The 21,966-nt window shown below is 38.1% G+C and overlaps 1 protein-coding gene across 1 annotated transcript in view; it reads left to right on the top strand.

Moving 5' to 3' along the window:
• MROH9 (maestro heat like repeat family member 9) overlaps positions 1 to 21,966 on the top strand; it is a 72,123-nt gene that overhangs the window by 20,380 nt on the left and 29,777 nt on the right. Inside the window, exons 8-10 of the mRNA XM_027976065.1 lie at positions 1,273 to 1,422; positions 18,697 to 18,851; positions 21,069 to 21,234. Of these exons, the coding sequence (XP_027831866.1) occupies positions 1,273 to 1,422; positions 18,697 to 18,851; positions 21,069 to 21,234 (471 nt within the window). The remainder of the gene's footprint in view (positions 1 to 1,272; positions 1,423 to 18,696; positions 18,852 to 21,068; positions 21,235 to 21,966) is intronic.

Genomic DNA, 21,966 nt, shown 5'->3' on the forward strand with positions numbered 1-21,966 from the left:
ATTTCAGGCTATAGGTAACACTCTTTTACTATTTGAGATAAAAGTGCAAAGCCAGCATTTCTAATCACAGGTTATGGAACACAAAGGCTAGAGTTAAAGGATCCAATACGGAATCAGGTTTGTTTTTCTCCGTTCTACCTTCACATGACAGAAACTTCCAACACTATCTCTAAGTCTCACTAGGAATTTCTCCTTCCACAACTGTTAATAGACACTAAGCTATTTTGTTGAATAAACAAATATCCCCAAAGAATATGCCCTCTTCAATGATTTTTTTAACTCAACATCTTGTATAATCAAATCTGACTTTCTCAAAGTATAGCCAACTATGATATTCTGTTCACCTCACTAAGTCTTAGTGACCATCCTTTATCTTTCTTTCGTAGCTTTCCAAAAATACTATACCTCACCTGTCTGCTCAGTAGGAGGGAGCCTGGTGGTCATCAATTTTCAATTAGACCTCAGTCCTTCCCTACTGACCAGAAAGATGTATGCTCCATTCCCTTAACAGGGATGCCAAAAAGCTGTTATTGGCAATATTGAATACTTTATGTATTTCAGAGAATGGCATACACACGCACACAAAAGAACTTTTGTATATATACATATACATTTAGAAAGGGAGGAAATGTCATTCATTCATCTTTCTTAACTGAGAGATCCATAGTACTGTGATTTTGTTCTCATTTTATGGTCCATGGATGTTCCTCTAACTTAAAAAGAGATTGTTTGAATTGCAGTTGTGCCTCAATCATAGACATATGTGCCCTTTTTTCTCTTCCCACTTCTTGATGCTTCTCTGAAAAAGAGAAAAATACACACCCTTCAATGGCCCTTCCTTTCTTATCCTATCCTTTTCTTCATCTTCTACAAATCATGCTTGTTTTGGATCTGAACAAGCTTATCTCCAAAGCTGAAGAACTTCACAATAGTTTTTAGTATTTGAATAGCTGAAATGGGGTTAAATCAATATTTTATAGTTGCTCTAAATTTTAATGCCATGGTTTCCCATTTCTCTCTGGCTTGCCCCAGAGCTGACTTATTCAGATGAAAATGTTTTAATTGCTTTAAAAATACGATGAAAAATAAATATGATTAAGTTTGAATGACAGTCATCTTAATACTAATACAGTGTAAAGTGTAATTTTTAATATGTTTAATGGAGGAAGAGGCTGACAACAGCAAAGGTACCTAAGACCCACAAAAAATCATGTAGCTGTGTTTGTTGATATAAGTAAGATGTGAGATCATGCTTCTTCTTTTTGGTTTCAGAGTGTAGGAAAAACCTTATTGCCACCCTTGCTGACTGACTTTGTGTGGAGTCTCCTCATGAAACTCTCTGTACCTGATCAATCAATTGCATCTGAGGCAGCAACCATACTGAAATTGACTCTGGAATGTAATGCCCATAAGGTCACCATGGTAAGACATCTCACAATGAGTGGAGGAGTGCAGAGTACATTCTCTAATGGGCTTTTTCTGCCTTTTTATATGCCTACTTCTTTTCATATATATTTCTTGCCATTGTTCATTATGTCACTTCAATCAAATGAAGCTTTTTGTGTGAAATAGTTCAAGCATGCAGAAAAGTTTCAAAACTAGTGTAATGAACATCCAACCACCAATCATACCAAATTGTAACATTTTGCTATACTTGCTTCAAATTTTAAAGAAATATATTAACAACAATAAAATAGTACAACTATAATTGAAATACCCTGTACCATTAAGGAAAGTTTTAAGAGCCCTCAGTTTGCTGTAGGGCTGGCCACGTATTTGTGGGTCCCAGTGCAAACTAAAATGTAGGACTTCTTATTCAAAACATAGAAAAAAGTAGTATTAAATGTACAAACATATGAAGCTCCCCCTCCTCAATTTATCATGGTGTTAGTTTCTAATTAAAAAAAAAAAAACAACTAAAATTTTAAAATTTTAGCATGAATTCTGCAGTCCACCTTTATATTGTGCAATGAGTGGAGGAGTGCAGAGTACATTCTCTAATGGGCTTTTTCTGCCTTTTTATATGCCTACTTCTTTTCATATATATTTCTTGCCATTGTTCATTATGTCACTTCAGTTATAGATGCAAATAAAGACCACACAACTTAACAAAATACTATAATTCCTATTTCACAGCTTATGCATGCATATCCAATTTATTCTTACCACAAGAGTTATAAACACTACACAAAACTAACTTAATTGTCTTTATTCAACTTCTTGTCATTCACATGTTCTTTAACACTCTCTATCACAATCTTACTCATGAATAAGGGAAGATCGGAAGGAAAACAATTTATGGATTGCCACATCTTTCTCTTTCCTCTGTGTTGTCATTTTCAGCCTAATTGATTGAAGCATCAATGAAGGCTTATCTTATACCCGTTTTGATTTCCCACTGAACCCCTACACATTAATGTAGCCACTGGAATTCTATGGACTTAGGGCATTGTGAATGCTACCTCTGAAAGGGGCTACTGACTCACGTTCTTGGGCCTCTCTGGTGGCTCAGCTGGTAAAGAATCCACCTGCAATACAGGAGACCTGGGTTCAATCCCTGGGTTGGGAAGATTCCCTGGAGAAGGAACGGCTACCCACTCCAGTACTCTGGGTTGGAGAATTCCATGAGCTGTATAGTCCATGGGGTTGCAGAGTCGCATACAACTGAGGGACTTTCACTGACTCACATATTGTACTTATCTCCTCCATGTACACACAGGCTCCATTGTCCTTTGGGACTTTATTTAAAAACACAAGCTAAAGGGAAAACTGATTAAAAATTCAATATAGTGACAGCGGAAGTTTAACAGACTGATGGACCTTCGGCATATGGAACCTTATGCAGATACATAGGTCATATGCCCATTAAACCAGCTCTGATGCAGACGCAAGGGCTGAACTCCCAGTCCCCGCTCTTGACATAGCAGTGTTACGTGATTAGAGATAAACTGAGTGCTTGCACACAAATTCAGAGAGCAAGAAAAAGGAAGTAACGCTTCTTACAAACTCCCATGCTAATATAGTCAGGAGCATTCCAAAAGGCAAGCAGAGCAAAAGGGAAAGCTTGAGGGCAACAGTCATTTCCTTAACAAAATAAAGTTCTCCTCTCATGCAGTGAGGGAAGGAATCTAGGTAAAGCCATATCAGGTTGTAGAGAGGAGGAGAAGCCAAATAGAAAACTAGATGTGTAAAACTAGCCTGTTCTACAAAAATCATTAACTAGGCAGAAAAAATGAACAAACTGGGGTTTAGCAACTTATTTCCCCAGCTCTCACAAACAATTGAACTGCTGAATACAGTGGATTCTTGTCTTGAACAGGGTTAGGTTCTAAAGTCAGTTATAAGGAAAAATCGCATTAAAATTTTCCTGAAAATCTCCTAAATTTCAAATATAGTTTGTGGGCTTACAATTTCTAATCTAATCCAGCACATCCTTCCTTGAGGACTGAAGAAAATAGTCTTTTCTACAATTGAACATACAGTAACATAGCCGGCTTGTTTTAGGGGCATGCTGAATTTATAGTAGTAGGGGGAGGATGAGAAGACAAAGCTCCAAACCTAATAGTTAAGAGATCTGTAGAGGAGAACAATGGTTTATGTCTTCCATCTCATGTTCACCTTGGTATGATGAATATTTTACAGTAAACACTTGTTTAGAGTAAAGGGTTGAATGTATGCTAAGTTGCTTCAGTCAATTCCAACTCCAAGATCCTATGGACTGTAGCCTGCTGGGCTCCTCTGTCCATGGGATTCTCCAGGCAATTATACTGCAATGGGTTGCCATGCCCTCCTCCAGAGGATCTTCCCAATCCCAGAATCGAACCTGTGTTTCCTGAGACTCCTGCATTGCAGCTGGATTCTTCACTGCTGAGCTACCAGGGTAGCCCCAGAGTAAAGGGTTATACACAGATAATTCAATTGTACATAAGGAAACTGCAATGGAATGTAAATTTACATCAACCAACTTTTCAGCTTATAACTTCTGAGAAGCATTTTTGAAATAAGAAGCAAGGTACTCTGGGTAGATTAAGCTTGATGTTGAATATACAACCCTTGGTTTAAGAAGAATTTAGGTCCAGCTAAAACTCTCATTTAAAAGTGAAGAGGGGTTGGAGACAAGATGGTGGAGTAGAAGGACCTGAGTTTGCCTCTTCTCACAAATGCACCAAAATCACAACTAACTGCTGAACCATCATTGGCAAAAAGGACTGGACCATACCAAAAAAAAATATTCTACATCAAAGACACAAAGAAGAAACCACAAGAAGCAGTAGGAGGGGCACAGTAGTCATATAATCAAATCCCATACCACTCAGGCGGGTAACCCACAAACCGGAAAATAATAACGTCACAGAAGTTCTCCCAGAAGTGAGGGCTCTGAGTCTCACGCCAGGCTCCCCAGCTTAGGGGACCAGCATTAGGAGAAGGAATCTTCAGAGTATTTGGCTTTGAAGATCAGTAAGGCTTGACTGCAGGAGGTCTGCAAGACTAACAGAAACAGAGACATCACTCTCGGAAGGCACACACAAGTTCTTGTGTGTAACAGGATCCTGGGCCAGAACTACCTGCTGGTCTGGGAGGGTTTCCTGAGAAGGCAAGGAGAAGCTTTGGCTCTCTCTGGGGTCATAAAAGCTGGTGGTAGACATACTGGGGAGTGTTCATCTACATGAGTAAAATATCTTGTTTGGGTCTTTGGCACCAAGACCTGGCCCCATGCAACAGCCTGTAGGCTTCAGTGCTGGGGCTCTTCAGGTCAAACAACAGAGTGGGAACACAGCCACACCCACCAGCAGACAGGCTGCCTAAAGACTTCCTGAGCCCGCAGCCACCAACAGATACACCCCTTGACATGTCCCTGTCTGCAAGAGAACTATGACGCATTTCTACCCACCAGAGGGCAGGCACCTACTCCTCCCACCAGGAAGCCAGCACAAGCCTCTCTAATCCAGCCTCCCCCACCAGGGGGCAGACACTAGAGTAAGAAAATCATAATTCCACAGCCTGCAGAACTGAGTGTGCAAACACAGGTCAGAAACTACCCTGGGGCCAGTTAGTTCCTGGCCAATGGGTAATAAGAGGAAAAGGTACTGCTGTGATACATAGGGCCACTTCTCCAAGGTCAAGAAATATAACTAACCTACTACATGCATAAAAATACAAATAGAAATTTAGAAAAAAGGCCAAAGAAGAGATGGCAAAGAAATGTTCCAGACAAAGGAACAAGATAAAACTTCAGAAGGACAACTAAGTGAAATGAAGTGGTAAAAAGCAATCTATCCAAGAAAGGAGTTCAGAGTAATGAACACAAAGATGATTCAAGAACTTGGGAAAAGAATGGATTCACAGAGCAAGAAGTTACAAGTTTTTTTTATCAAGAATACAATCAGTTTAGTTCCGTTCAGTCACTCAGTTGTGTCCAACTCTTTGCAACCCCATGGACTGCAGCACGCCAGGCTTCCCTGTCCATCACCAACTCCCAGAGCATGTTCAAACACATGTCCATCAAGTCGGTAATGCCATCCAACCAACTCATCCTCTGTCATCCCCTTCTCCTCCTGCCTTCAATCTTGCCCAGCATCAGGATTTTTCTAATGAGTCAGTTCTCCATATCAGGTAGCCAAACTATTGGAGCTCCAGTTTCAGCATCAGTCCTTCCAATGAATATTCAGGACTGATTTCCTTTAGGATTGACTGGTTTGATCTCCTAGCAATCCAAGGGACTCTCAATAGTCTTCTCCAACAACACAGTTCAAAAGCATCAATTCTTCAGTGCTCAATTTCTTGAGCACTTTCAGTCTCTTCAAAGCCCAATTTCTTTGGGCTTCCCTGGTGGCTCAAATAGTAAATAAACCACCTGCAATGTGGGAAACCTGATTTCAATCCCTGGGTTAGGAAGATCCCCTGGAAAAAGGAAAGGTTACCCGCTGCAGTATTCTTGCCTGGATAATTCCATGGACAAAGGAGCCTGGTGGGCCACAGTCCATGGGGTTGCAAAGAGTTGGACACAACTGAGTGAATTTCACTTCACTTCATGTGCACGTGTGTGTGTGTGTGTGTATAACTTGGGTTTCAAGAATACAATAAGTGAAATGAAAAATACACTCAAAGGAATTAACGGTGGAATATGTGAGGGAGAAGAATGAATCAGTGAGTTGGAAGACAGAGTGTTGGAAGACAGAATATTGGAAATGACTGCTGCAGAACAGAATAAAGAAAATAGAATGAAAAGGAGTGAGAACAGTTTAAGAGACAACTGGGTCAAATACACCAACATTCACATTATAGATGTCCCAGAAGTAGAACACGGAGAGAAAGAAGCTGAGAAAATATTTGAAGAGATAACTGCTGAAAATGTCCCTGACACAGGAAAGGAAACAATCACCTAAGTTCAAGAAGCACAGAGAATCCCATACAGGACTAACCCAAGCAAGAACACGCAGAGACACACTGTAATCAAACTGACAAAAATTAAAGACAGAGAAAACATTAAAAGCAACAAATAACATAACAAAGAAATTCCCAAATAGTTATCAATTGATTTGTTAGCAGAAACTGCAGACCAAGAGGGAGTGGCATAATATATTTAAAGTGATAAAACAGAAATGATCTCATTCAGATTTGATAGATAAATCAAAAGCTTTATATACTAGCAAAAGCTATGAGAATTCAGCATTACCAAACCAGCTTTACAATCAATGCTAAAGAAACTTCTCAAAGTGGAAAATAAGAGACTACAAGTAGAAACCAAAAAATTATGAAAGTGGTAGCTCACCAGTAAAGGGAAACAGTTACTGTAGGAAATTATCCACAGACAACAATGATATCAAAATCAGTAATCATGAGAGAAGAAGAGTACAAATGCAGGATATTAAAAATGCATTTGAAATTAAGAGATCAGGAATTTAAAATAATCATGCACATATATATAGACTGCTATCCTAGTGGAGGTGACGAAATTCCAGTTGAGCTGTTTCAAATCCTGAAAGATTATGCTGTGAAAGTGCTGCCCTCAATATGTCAGAAAATTTGGAAAACTCAGCAGTGGCCACAAGACTGGAAAAGGTCCATTTTCATTCCAATCCCAAAGAAAGGAAATGCCAAAGAATGTGCAAACTACCACACAATTGCACTCATCTCACACACTAGTAACATAATGCTCAAAATTCTCCAAGCCAGGCTTCAGCAATGCATGAACCGTGAACTTCCAGATGTTCAAGCTGGGTTTAGAAAAGGCAGAGGAACCAGAGATCAAATTGCCAACATCCCCTGGATCATGGAAAAAGCAAGAGAGTTCCAGAAAAACACCTACTTCCGCTTTATTGACTATGCCAAAGCCTTTGACTGTGTGGATCATAATAAACTGTGGAAAATTCTGAAAGAGATGGAAATACAGAGCACCTGACCTGCCTCTTGAGAAACCTATATGCAGGTGAGGAAGCAACAGTTAGAACTGGACATGGAACAACAGACTGGTTCCAAATAGGAAAAGGAGTACGTCAAGACTGTATATTGTCACCCTGCTTGTTTAACTTATATGCAGAGTACATCATGAGAAACACTTGGCTGGAGGAAGCATAAGCTGGAATTAAGATTGTCGGGAGAAATATCAGTAACCTCAGATATGCAAATGACACCACCCTTATGGCAGAAAGTGAAGAGGAGCTAAAAGCCTCTTGATGAAAGTGAAAGAAGAGAGTGAAAAAGTTGGCTAAAAGCTGAACAGTCAGAAAAGTAAGATCATGGCATCTGGTCCCATCACTTCATGGGAAATAGATGGGGAAACAGTGGAAACAGTGTCAGACTTTATTTTGGGGGGCTCCAAAATCACTGCAGATAGTGATAGCAGCCATGAAATTAAAAGACACTTACTCCTTGGAAGGAAAGTTATGACCAAACTAGAAAGCATATTAAAAAGCAGAGACATTACTTTGCTGACAAAGGTCCATCTAGTCAAGGCTATGGTTTTCCAGTAGTCATGTATGAATGTGAGAGTTGGACTGTGAAGAAAGCTAAGCACCAAAGAATTGATGCTTTTGAACTGTGGTGTTGGAGAAGACTCTTGAGAGTCCCTTGGACTACAAGGAGATCCAACCAGTCCATCCTAAAGGAGATCAGTCCTGGGTGTTCTTTGGAAGGAATGATGCTAAAGCTGAAACTGCAGTACTTTGGCCACCTCATGCGAAGAGTTGACTCATTGGAAAAGACTCTGATGCTGGGAGGGATTGGGGGCAGGAGGAGAAGGAGACGACAGAGGATGAGATGGCTGGATGGCATCACCCACTCAATGGACATGAGTTTGAGTGAACTCTGGGAGTTGGTGATAGACAGGGAGGCCTGGCATGCTGCAATTCATGGGGTCGCAAAGAGTCAGACACAACTGAGCGACTGAACTGAACTGATCCCAAATGTCATGGTACCGCAAATCAAAAATTTGTAATGGTTATACACACAAAAAAGGTATCCACACACAACACTAAAGATAGTCATCAAACCACAAAAGAAGAAAGGGAGGAAAATATCTACCAAAAACAATCCAAAACTATTAACAAAATGGCAGTAAGAACCCATATATTGATAATTACCTAAATATAAATGGAATAAATGCTCCAACCAAAGACATAGATTGGCTGAATGGATACAAAAGCAGGACCCATATATATGCAGCCTACAAAAGATCTACTTAAGATCTAGAGACATATACAGACAAAAGTGAGGTGATGGAAAAAGATATTCCATGCAAATAAAAGTCAAAAGAGAGCTGAAGTAGTAATACTTATCAGACAAAATAGACTTTAAAGCCTGTTATCTGAGACAAAAAAGGACACACATAATGATTAAGGGATCAATCCAAGGAATAGAAATAACAATTGTAAATTTCTATGTCCCTCCATCATAAGAGCACCTCAATACATCAGACAAACATTATTTAACACAAAAGAAGAAAATAACAGTAATACAGTCATAGTGGGAAAATTTAACATCCCACTTTTTTTTTTTTAGTTTTTTATTTTTTAAATTTTAAAATCTTTAATTCTTACATGCGTTCCCAAACATGAACCCCCCTCCCACCTCCCCTCCCCATAACATCTCTCTGGGTCATCCCCATGCACCAGCCCCAAGCATGCTGTATCCTGCGTCAGTCATAGACTGGCGATTCAATTCTTACATGATAGTATACATGTTAGAATGCCATTCTCCCAAATCATCCCACCCTCTCCCTCTCCCTCTGAGTCCAGACAGATCATCTATCCAAAAGAATCAATAAGGAAATACAGGTGACACATTAGACTAGATAGACTGAATTGATATTTAGATGGAGCATTCCATCTGAAAGCAGCCAAATACACATTCTTTTCAAGAGCACATAGAACAGTCTCCAGGATAGATCTGGGCCACAAAGGAAGCCTCATTAAATTTATAAAATTGAATCATATCAAACATCTTTTCCAATTGCAACACTATGTGATTAGAAATCAACTATAAGGGAAAAACTAAAAAGCACAAACAAACACATGGAAGCTAAACAATATGTAACTAAACAACTAATGGATCACTAAGGAAGTCAAAGAGAAAATGAATACCTAGAAACAAATGAAAATTAAAACAATGATCTAAAACCTATGGGATGCAGCAAAAGCAGTTCTAAGAGCTAAGTTTAAAGTGATATGCTTATCAAAAAACAAGAAAAATCTCGGAAAAACAGCCTAACTTACACCTAAAACAACTAGAGAAAGAACAACAACAACAACAAAAATTCAGAATTAGTAGGAGAAAAGAAATCATAAAGATCAGAGCAGAAATAAATGAAATATAGACCAAGGAAAGAAAAGATCAATAAAAATAAAAGATGTTTCTTTGAAAATATTTTAAAAACTGATAAAGCTTTAGCCAGACTCATAAAGAAAAAAAAAGGGGGGGAGAGGATCCAAATCAATAAAACTAGAAATGAAAATGGAAAAGTTACAATGGACACAACAGAAGTACAAAGGATCCTATTACTACCAGAAGCAACCATACATCCAAAAATGGACAATATGGAAGAAATGGACAGACTTTCAGAATGGTACAATCCCTCAAGACTGAACCAGGAAGAAATAGAAAATATGAACAGACTAATAACAAGTTCTGAAATTTAAACTGTGGTTTTAAAACTTCCAACAAGCAAAAGTTCCAGAATGGGTAGCTTCACTGGCAAGTTCTACCAAATATTCAGAGAAAACAACTATACTATACTAAACATCTATACTACTAACATCTATACTAAACATCCATACTACTAAAACTGTTCCCAAAAAGTTGCAGAGGAAGGAATACTTTAGAACTAATTCTATGATGCCATCATCACCCTGAAACCAAAACCAGACAAAAATACCACAGAAAAGAAAATTACACACCACTATCACTGATGATCGTAGATGTAAAGATCCTCAACAAAATGTTAGCAAACCAAATCCAAAAGTACACTAAAAGGATCATATATCATGGTCAACTGGGACTTATCCCACAGATGCAAGGATATTACAAAATCTGCAAATCAATCATAATGTGATATAACACATTAAAAATTGAAGAACAAATCCATGTGATCATTACAACAGATGCAGAAAAATCTTTTGATAAAATTCAACATTCATTTATGATTAAAAAAAAAAAACAAACTCTTCAGAGAGTGGCACAAAGGGATTATACCTCAACATAATAAAGACCATATATGACAAACCCACATCTAACATAATACTCAATGGTGAAAAGCTGAAAGCATGCCCTCTAAGATAAGTAACAAGACAGGTAAACACCATTTTCATCAACCATAGTTTCAGAAGTCCTATTCAGATTAATCAGAGAAGAAAAGGAAATAAAGGGAATCCAATGGGAAAGGAAGAAGTAAAACTGTTATTGTTTATATATGACATGATACTATACATCGAAAATCCTTAAAATGCTACCAGAAAACTACTAAAACTCATCAATGAATTTGGTAAAGTTACAGGATGAAAAATTAATATGCAGAAATATGTTGCACTTCTATACACTAACCATAAAAGATTATAAAGAGAAATCAAGGAAACAATCTCATTTACCATCACATCAAAAAGAATAAAATAAACCTATGTAACATGGTCCACCAGAGAAGGGAATGGCAAACCACTTCAGTATTCTTGCCTTGGGAACCCCATGAACAGCATGAAAAGGCAGAAGACAGGACACTGAAAGATGAACTCCCCAAGTCGGTAGGTGCCCAATATGCTACAGGAGATCAGTGGAGAAGTAACTCCAGAAAGAATTAAGAGACAGAGTCAAAGCAAAGACAACACCCAGTTGTGGATGTGACTGGTGTTGGAAGCAAAGTCTGACGCTATAAAGAGAAATATTGTATGGGAACCTGGGATGTTAGGCCCATGAATTAAGGCAAATTGCAAGTGGTCAAACAGGAGATGGCAAGAGTGAATATCAACGTTTTAGGAATCAATCAACTAAAATGAACTGGCATGTGTGAATTTAACTCAGATGACCATTATATCTATTACTGTGGGCAAGAATCACTTAGAAGAAATGGAGTAGCCATGATAGTCAACAAAAAAGTCCAAAATGCAGTACTTGGATACAATCTCAAAAATGACAAGGATCTCTGTTCTTTTCCAAGGCAAACCATTCAATATCACAGTAATCCAAGTCTATTCCCCGACCAGAAGCTAAAGTTGAACGGTTCTATGAAGACCTACAAGACTTTCCAAAACTAACACCCCAAAAAGATGTCCTTTACATAGTAGGGGACTGGAATTCAAAAGTAGGAAGTCAAGAGATACCTGGAATAACAGGAAAATTTGGCCTTGGAGTATAAAACAAAGCAGGACAGAGGCTAACAGAGTTTTGTCAAGAGAACGCACTGGTCATAGCAAACACCCTCTTCCAACAACACAAGAGAAGACTCTACACATGGACATCACCAGATGACCAGATGGTCAACACTGAAATCAGATTGATTATATTCTTTGCAGACAAAGCTGGAGAATCTCTATATAGTCAGCAAAAACAAGACCAGGAGCTGACTGTGGCTCAGATCATGACCTCCTTATTGTCAAATTCAGACTTAAATTGGAGAAAGTAGGGAAAACCACTAGACCATTCAGGTATGATTTAAATGAAATCCCTAACAATTATACAGTGAAAGTGAGAAATAGATACAAGGAATTCGATCTGATAGACAGAGTGCTTGAAGAACTATGGACAGAGGTTTGTGACATTACACAGGAGGCAGTGATGAAGACCATCCCCAAGGGAAAAAAAATTTTTTAAGGCAAAATGGTTGTCTGAAGAAGTCTTACAAATAGCTGTGGAAAGAAGAGAAGCAAAAGGCAAAGGAGAAAAGGAAAGATATAAGCATCTGAATGCAGAGTTCCAAAGAATAGCAAGGAGAGATTAGAAAGCCTTCCTGAGTGATCAGTGCAAAGAAATAGAGGAAAACAACAGAATGGGAAAGACTAGAGATCTCTTCAAGAAAATCAGAGATACCAAGGAAACATTTCATGCAAAGATGGGCACAATAAAGGACAGAAATGGTATGGGTGTAACAGAAGCAGAAGATATTAAGAAGAGGTGGCAAGAATACACAGAAGAACTGTTCAAAATAGATCTTCATGACCCTGATAACAATGATGATGCAATCACTCACCTACAGCCAGACATCCTGGAATGAGAAGTCAAGCAGGCCTTAGGAAGCATCACTACAAACCTTGTGGAGGTGATGGAATTCCAGTTTAGCTATTAGAAATCCTAAAAGGTGATGTTATGAAAGTGCTGCACTCAATATGCAGCAAATTGCAAAAACTCAGCAGTGGCCACAGGACTGGAAAATGTCACTTGTCATTCCAATCTGTAAGAAAGGCAATGCCAAAGAATGCTCAAACTACCACATAATTGCACTCATCTCACATACTAGTAAAGTAATGCTCAAAATTCTCCAAGCCAGGCTTCAACAATACATGAACAGTGAACTTCCAGATGTTCAATCTGGATTTAGAAAAGGCAGAGGAACCAGGGATCAAATTGCCAACATCTGCTGGATCATGGAAAAAGCAAGAGAGTTACAGAAAAACATCTACTACTGTTTTATTGACTACACCACAGCCTTTGACTGTGTGGATCATAACAAACTGTGGAAAATTCTGAAAGAGATGGGAATACCAGACCACCTGACCTGTCTCTTGAGAAATCTGTACGCAGGCCATGAAGCAACAGTTAGAACCAGACATGGAACAACAGACTATTTCCAAATCGGGAAAGGAGTATGTCATGGCTGTATATTGTGACTCTGCTTATTTAACTTATATGCAGAGTACATCATACAAAATGCTGGGCTGGATGAAGCACAAGTTGGAATCAAGATTGCTCGGTGAAATATCAATAAACTCAGATATGCAGATGACACCACCCTTATGGCAGAAAGTGAAGGAAAACTAAACAGCCTCTTGATGAAAGGGAAAGAGGAGAGTGTAAAAGCTAGCTTACAACTCAACATTCAGAAAACTAAGATCATAGCATCTGGTCCCATCACTTCATGGGAAATAGATGGGTACACAATGGAAATCGTGACAGACTTTATTTTCTTGGGCTCCAGAATCACTGCAGATGGTGACTGCAGCCATGAAATTAAAAGATGCTTGCTCCTTGGAAGGAAAGTTATGACCAACCTAGACAGCATATTAAAAAGTAAAGACATTACTTTTCCAACAAAGGTCTGTCTAGTCAAATCTATGGTTTTTCCAGTAGTCATGCTTGGATGTGAGAGTTGGACTATAAAGAAAGCTGAGTGCTAAAGAATGGATGCTTTTGAACTGTGGGATTGGAAAAGACTCTTGAGAGTCCCTTGAACTGCAAGGAGATGAAACCAGTCCATCCTAAAGGAAATCAGTCCTGAATATTCATTGGAAGGACTGATGCTGAAACTCCAATACTTTGGCCACTGGATTCGAAGCACTGACTCATTGGAAAAGACTCTGTTGCTGGGCAAGATGAAGGCTGGAGGAGAAGGGGATGACAGAGGATGAGATGGTTGGATGGCATCACCAACTTGATGGACGTGAGTTTGAGTAAGTTCCAGGATTGGTGATGGACAGGGAAGCCTGGCGTGCTGCTGTCCATGTGGTTACAAAGAGTCAGACATGACTGAGCAACTGAATTGAACTGAGGTGAATATAAGGAGGCAAAAGACCTATACTAGAAAAACTTCGGAAGGTTGGTGATAAAATTGAAGATGACACAAAGGGAAGTAAAGATATACCATATTCTTGTATTGGAGGAGTATTGTTAAAAAGACTAGGTTGAGACTTCTTTGGTGGTCCAGTGGTTCAAAATACATCTGCCAATGAAGGGGATGCGGTTATGATCTCTGGTTCAGGAAGATCCCACATGCTGTGGAGAAACTAAGCCCATGCACCACAACTCTCTGAACCTGTTCTCTAGAACCCATGCTTCACAGCCCATGCTCCACACTAGAGAAACCACCACAATAAGAAATCCATGCACTGCAATGAAGTGTAGCCCCTGCTCAGCAGAATTAGAGCCCCACAGGCAGTGAAAAAGACCTAATATAGCCAAAACCAAAGAAATACACTTTTTACAAAAATGAGTAGACTACCCCAAACAGTGTACATATCCAGTGGAATCTCTATCAAATTACCAATAGCATTTTCCTCAGAACTAGAACAAAAAAATTTTAAATTTACATGGAAACATAAAAGATCCCCAAATACCCAAAACAGTCTTGAGAAAGAAGAATGGACCTGAAGGAATCACACTTCTTTACTTCAAACTATATTACAAAGCTACAGTAATCAAAATAGTATGGTACTGGCAACAGAAACAGATACATAGATCACTAGAACAACATAGAAAGCCTAGAAATAATCCCACACACCTATGGTCAATGAATCTACAACAAAGAAAATAATACACAATGGAGAAAAGACAATCTCTTCAAGTTGTGCTCATAAAATTGAACAGCTACATGTAAAATAATAATATTAGAACATTTCTAACACCATATATAAAAAATTAACTCAGAATGGATTAAAGACATAAATGTAAGACCAGATACTATAAAAATAATGGAGAAAAACATAGGCAGAACATTCTTTGATATAAATCTCAACAATATCTTTTTGGGTCCATCTCCTAGCTGGCATAATATTATACACTAAAAATAAAAATGTATATAATGTAAAAATGGAAATAACAAAAACAGACAAGTGGGACCAAATTAAACTTAAAAGCCTTTGCACAGCAAAGGAAACCATAAGCAGAACAAAATGCAACCTATATAATGGTAAAAAACATTTGCAGATGATGCAACCAACAAGAGATTTATTTCCAAACTATACAAACAGCTCATACAATTCAATACAAAAAAAAAAGCAACCCAATCAAAAAAGGTACATGGAATGATGCTTAATATCACTATTAGAGAAATGCAAATGAAAACTACAATAAGATAACACTTCACACCAGTCAGAATGGCCATCATCAAATAGTCTACAATAATAAATGTTGGAGAGGGTGTGCAGAAAAAGGAACCCTCCTCCATTGTTGGGAATGTAAATTGGTACAACCAGTATGGAGAACAGTATGGAGATTCCCTAAAAGGCTAAAAATAGAGCTGCCATAAGATTATTCAGCCATAAAAAAATGAAACAATGCCATTTGCAGCAACATGGATGGACCTAGAGATTATCACACTAAGTGAAGTAAGCCAGACAACAAAGAAAAATAACATATAAAGTGAAAGTGAAAGTCACTCAGTCATGTCCGAATCTATAGTCCATGGAATTCTCCAGGCCAGAATACTGGAGTGGGTAGACTTTCCCTTCTTCAGGGGATTGTCCCAACCCAGGGATCGAACCGGGGTTTCCTGAATTGCAGATGGATTCTTTACCAGCTGAGCTAACAGGGAAGCCCATATATATAAACTGATACAACACTGCAAATCAACTATATTTCAATAATACTTTTTAAAAAGGTAAAGCCATAAAACAAGAGAAAAAGTTGAATGAAAATGGGAAAAATAAACCTTACATGAAGCCTATAAAGAGAACTTGCAAGATTATAACTCAGTGTTTACCATTCTAGGCCATTCCACTATGCATAGTTCATTCCTTCAAAATACAGATACATGTCTTCTTTAACTGTAAAAATGTTTTTGGAAGTGTATTGTTCTATTATTATTCTATTCCATTATTTTGACTTGCTTTTTAAAGGACTCAAGTTATACATATGCTTTCTGAATTGAGCTTGTATGTTTTACCTAATAAAGTCTACCCAACCAAAATAAACCTTTCTTTAAAAATGGCTTTTCTCCTATTATCCATAAATGCACAGACTGGGAGGCTGCCAGAAGGGTAGACTAGGAGGTCCCTGAGCTCACCCACTCCAAAAGGCACACCAAAATTACAATTATTTACAGAGTAACTATTGATGAGAAAGACTAGGAAACTAGCAGAAAAACAAATCTACAACTAAAGAACTAAAGAAGGAAGCGCAATAAGATGGGTAGGAAGTACAGAGACACTATACAGTCAGTATCCAAACCCCCAGATTGGAGACCCATGAAGCAGAAGATAATCACAATCTCAGAGGTTCTGCCCAAGGTGTAAGGCATCTAAACCCCACATTTGGCTACCCAGCTTGGGGGTCCTGCACCAGAAAGATGAACTCACAGAATATCTGATTTTGAAGGCCTCTAAGCCTTGCTTTCAGGAGAGTCAGAGGGCTGTAAGAAACAAAGACTTCACTCTTAAAGCATACATGGTAAAATTCATATTCTCAAAGACCCAGGGCAGAAGCAGTAATTCAGAAAGAATGTGGGTCAAACACACTGATCTTGGAGAGCCTCCTAGAGAGACAGGAGGCAACATGGACTCACCTGGAGACATAGACTCTAGTGAGTAATGAGGATGAAAGTTACAGTGTGGCAAACGTAGCCAAGAATAATGTAATATCTTCACATAATGACAGATGAGAAATTTACATGGTAAACATTTTGTAGCAAATAGAAATATGGAATCACTATGTTGTACGCCAGGAAATAAGGAAGTGTTGTAGGTCAATTATATTTCAAAAACAAATTAAATTCATAGAAAAGGAGATAGGATTTGTGGTTTGCCAAAGGCTGGTGGAAGGTGTAATTTCCAATTAGAAGATAAATAAGTACTAAGGCACAATTAACACTGCTGTATATTATATATGAAAGTTGTTGAGAGTAAATTCTAAGAGTTCTTCACCAGAAAATATTTTTTCTTTTCCTTTTATTTTGCATGATGGATGTATGCTAAACTTATTGTGGTAACCATTTCATGATGTATGGACATCAAATCATTGTATTATATGCTTTAAACTTATACAATGCTTTATGTCAATTATGATCTCAATAAAACTTGAAGGCAGTGACTCTCATGGAGGCAGCGACTCTCATGAAGGCAGCAAGCACGAGATGTGTCTGTTGCCCTCATTAGGTTTAATTACCCAGTTGGATCATGATCATATCTTAGTCTCTCAAAGTGTTCTAGTAATTGTCAGTGGTTTACATGAAGTGACCAAGGGTGTTTCAAACTGTACAAAACTGTATGGAAACTGTATCAAAACTGTACATATTTCTAAAATGAAAAGGCTTTCATATTCTCCTCACTCTGCACTTTGCTGTTGGTATGACAAGGCATTTAAAGATGTTCCTGGCATTTTTTTTTAAATTTGTAAGTATATGGGTTAACTTTATGGTCATTGGCTAGAAATCCCAAGTTCTCAGCTGTACATATGTATAGTTTGTAAAAAAAAAAAAAAAAAAAAAGCAACTGAGATACACTCTTAATGTTCCTTGCTTGGTGTGGAGGCTGTGGGTCAATGCCTTCCAGAGGGGCTGTAGCTCAGGGCGTGCACTGTGGAACTGGACCTGTGGACACTGCAGTGGGCATCCAAGGTTGTCTTGTTTTTGTATATAGTGACATAGCATCCCACTGCCATTATTAGCTGTGGAAAAGGAGAGGGTCAGCTGGAATGAGAATTGTTTTGGATCATTTTTCTTTGAAGTGCTTCCCTTGTGGCTCAGCTGGTAAAAAAAATCTGTCTGCAATGCAGGAGACCTGGGTTTGATCCCTGGGTTGGGAAGATCCCTTGGAGAAGGGAAAGGCTATCCACTCCAGTATTCTGGCCTAGAGAATTCCATGGACTGTATAGTCCATGGGTTCGCAAAGAGTTGGACTCAACTGAGCGACTTTCATTTTCACTGAAGTACAGTAGTTTTAAACTTTTTTAAGCAAACCATAGAACTCTGCATTGTCAACAAAGCCAAGAGCCACTGCACCAATGAAAGTTCAAGAACGCTCTGTACTAAACATGATCTGCAATATCCTATTAATTTTGTTTGCATGTTTGGAGTACTTAAATGTTTTTGAAATCAAATAAACAGTATTACATTTTTTAAAAACGTCAAGGAAAAAAATAAATACATGTTAATTTCTCGTGAAAATAATCATTTCATTATGTAAAAAAGCACATAAATATGCTTTCCATTGGTGCTTATTTGCATGTTAGTTGCTGCCTTGGTCATTCTGAGAAGGACTAAATTCTTAATGTCTAAGAAATGTTTGGTTTATAAGTGCCTAGGGAACAAGAGACTCTAATTGGCCTGTGAAATTGCTTTTACAGGTGTCTAAAATTGTGGATACTATTTATAAGCAGCTGTGTGGAGATGATTCTCCCATTCTGAGGGAAGCTATGTTGCGGGTCATCACCTTGTTGACACGTACTTCACCGAAGAAGGTCATCTTTCAACTTATGGACTATCCGGTACCAGCAGATGAGTAAGATCCCTCCTGCAGGGTTTGTTCAGTCTTGAGAGTCAGATAGAGCAGGGCAGGGCAGATCTCATTTCTTTTTTTCCTGAAGGATAATGTCTATTTTTACACCACATGGGATGATTGTAAGGCTTAACTAAGATAATATACAGTATGTATAGCTTCATAAAATACATGACACACAGTAGACAATCAAGAAATGATACTTGTTATTATTTATTTGAGGCTTTAATTGTGTCCTGTTGTGTATCCCACATTGAAAAACCTCTCCTCAAAGTAATAATGTTTTTTTCCCCATATGTGATAGAATTCATAGTGGGTTGTTTTTTGTTTGTTTGTTTGTTTTTCATTTATGAAGGACCTGAGATATTTCCACCCACCAATAAAATAATAAAACAAAATTCCCAGGTATAGTTGGGAGTCCCTTGTCCCTTAACTGTTTATTTGAAATTCATGATCCAGGATCATAAGAAATATTTAAGAAGAAAGGATGCTAATGTGAGCCTATGTGACTTTATGAAACTAACAGCCAAATTAGAAGAGCTTATTAATTCACATTACTCCATTTCTATAGTTCATACATTGGAAGGGAAGGTATTACTTCTCTATTACAGTATAAAAGGCAGGAAGTTACATTATGGAAAGAATGCAGGCCTTGGAAACATATTGACCCTTATATCCTGTGTGACATCATGTAAGTTTCATAAACATCATGATCCTCAATTTCCTAATCTGTGATATGAGCAAAAATTTTATCTATGAAGCTGTTACATGGATTAAATTAATGTCTACAAGAGATCAATGAAATCAACAAAACGCTAAACAAATTTTGTTGATTTTTTCAACAAGTCAACCAAGTTTGTTGGCTTTTTGTTGGTTGTTCTTGTTGTTGTTGACTGTTTTCAACTAAAAGATAGCAGTTTTTAAAATATAAATTTATTTATTTTAATTGGAGATAGCATTTTTTAAGGAAGCTTAAATTCACAAAGTATTTTACTACTTAGGCAATTCTTAAAAAGTAAAAATATTCATAGGACTCAGTGTTTTCTTGTTTAGGTAGGAACTGAGTACCCACTGTGTGTAAAGTATTCCCAACCTTCAAGCATTTTGTTGAGGAGAGTGAATATACCCACATGAATATAAGATAAAAGCTGCCAATGGGTCCATCATGAACAGTATGAATTGAGAAGGTACAGAAAGCAAACCTAATTAGAATTAGATGAACTTTATTAAACTGGTCACCAGGAGGTCTTGTGCAGTAGTAGGTGAGGATGGACATAAAAAAGACTGGAATTTGTAGGTAATCTTAAATGGAGAAACAGAAAGAAGATCTGGTCAGCCAGAAGATAACAATCAAGAGGTAAAGGAAGAGGCCTTGAAAGATTTGATATCCATGTGGTTCTAAGCATGGTTCTATGAATAAGCCTTGCAGACAAAAGCATTTGGTACTAGGGTTCTAGACAGCTGAGTGTGTCCATGTTCTGAAGGGCCAGGGCCCCATATTAAGAACCCAAATGCAGAGAGAATGAGCAACAGAGTTCAGAGCTCAGCACGGCTTCACAAGGTATCAAGAATATACCAACACAGAGGACTGTTTTTAAAATGAGCAACAATAAGAATAATCTTGAAGAGTAGCAGGTATGTAGGGAAAGGAACTTGGGAATTGGAGGCTGAGAAGCTGGGATTCTAGTCATACCTGGTGAGCTGATTAGATATGTGACATTTGGGGAAATGGCTTAGTTTTTAAATTTAACTTTTTAATTTTTAAGTTATGTAGCTTCTTATTTAATTACCTTCTAGCTTTTCACATTGATTTATTTACGTATATGTTAATTTGTATATCGATACCAGTTTTAAAATATTCAATTATCCCTGGACAAATAAGGTCACAAGATGGAAGGAAGGGTATGGGGTACAGAAGCTGATCAGTTCCTGACTTTGAGCTGGACAGATATTTAAATAACAGTAGGAAATGAACTTGCAGACTGAGAGACTGTATTTTCCATAAGACCTTATTAAAATTCTTCCTTTGTTTTCAAGGACAAAAATCTTAATGGGATCATTTGGGAATAGGAATATCAGTTTGTTTTGGACTTGTCTGAAGTTTCTTTGCTCTATAAACACATAAAACCAAGATTGTTTTCCTGATTTGAGTCACACTGTTGAGCAGAAAATGAAAAGTGCATGATTCTCATGATTGGGGGTCGGGGGTTGTGTTTGCAGCATTTTGATACTGATGTGGTATGCAGCCGGTTCCGAGTCAAGTGTGGTCCCCCATGTACTGAAGACAATCTTGTTGATACTGAAAGGAAAGCCTAGAGAAGTGGAGAAAATAACAACAGAAAGAAAACATTTCTCTCTCGACACTACGAATATGATGCCTGTGGCGGTAAATAACACAATGAGTAATTTCCATTTGTTGTCATTGTTTTCTTAATCATGAAAATTCCTATCTGCCCACAGACTCAGTCATGCTTCCTTGACACAGTTTGGCTCTCATTCATTCATTCATTCACTCAGTGCACATCCATGATCACAAAGCTTACAGTCTCGTAAGAGACAGAGACAATGAACCAAAAAAATGTGTCATATGTCAGATGATACAAAGCTTAGAAGAGATATAAAGCAGGGTAAGAAAAAGAAGTGGCTGGGAGGGTTTCGGTAAATTGCTCAGGGCAAGTCTCTCTACTATAGTAATCTAATCAAAGACCTGAATGAGGTGAGGGAGTGATCCTTGCAGGTACCTGGGCATGAGAGTCCTAGACAGAGAGAAGGGCAAAAGCCATGTAGCGATGGGAGTTTACCTGGTATGTTATCGAAGCAAGGTCAAAACATCTGGAGAGAACTAAGCAAGGGTGAAAGTGTAGGAGATGGTATCGGAGAGGTAGCCACCAGTCAGGTCACACAGACTTGATAGGCACATGAAGGCCTAATATCATTCATGCCATCATTATATATCTCCCAAGCACCCACATTGGCACTCCTGAGAGTAAATTCAAGTCTTACAGAGATATAATAGGAAAAAATGGATAATGTTCCACAAACATGAGGTAGTGAGATATGTTTCTCTGATATTGTAGGTATTGTAGTGGTCAGGGCACCAAGCAATTTGTTAGTGACC

The sequence above is a fragment of the Ovis aries genome, chromosome 12 (assembly GCF_016772045.2).
Source record: "Ovis aries strain OAR_USU_Benz2616 breed Rambouillet chromosome 12, ARS-UI_Ramb_v3.0, whole genome shotgun sequence".
In the NCBI taxonomy this organism is placed as follows: domain Eukaryota; kingdom Metazoa; phylum Chordata; class Mammalia; order Artiodactyla; family Bovidae; genus Ovis; species Ovis aries.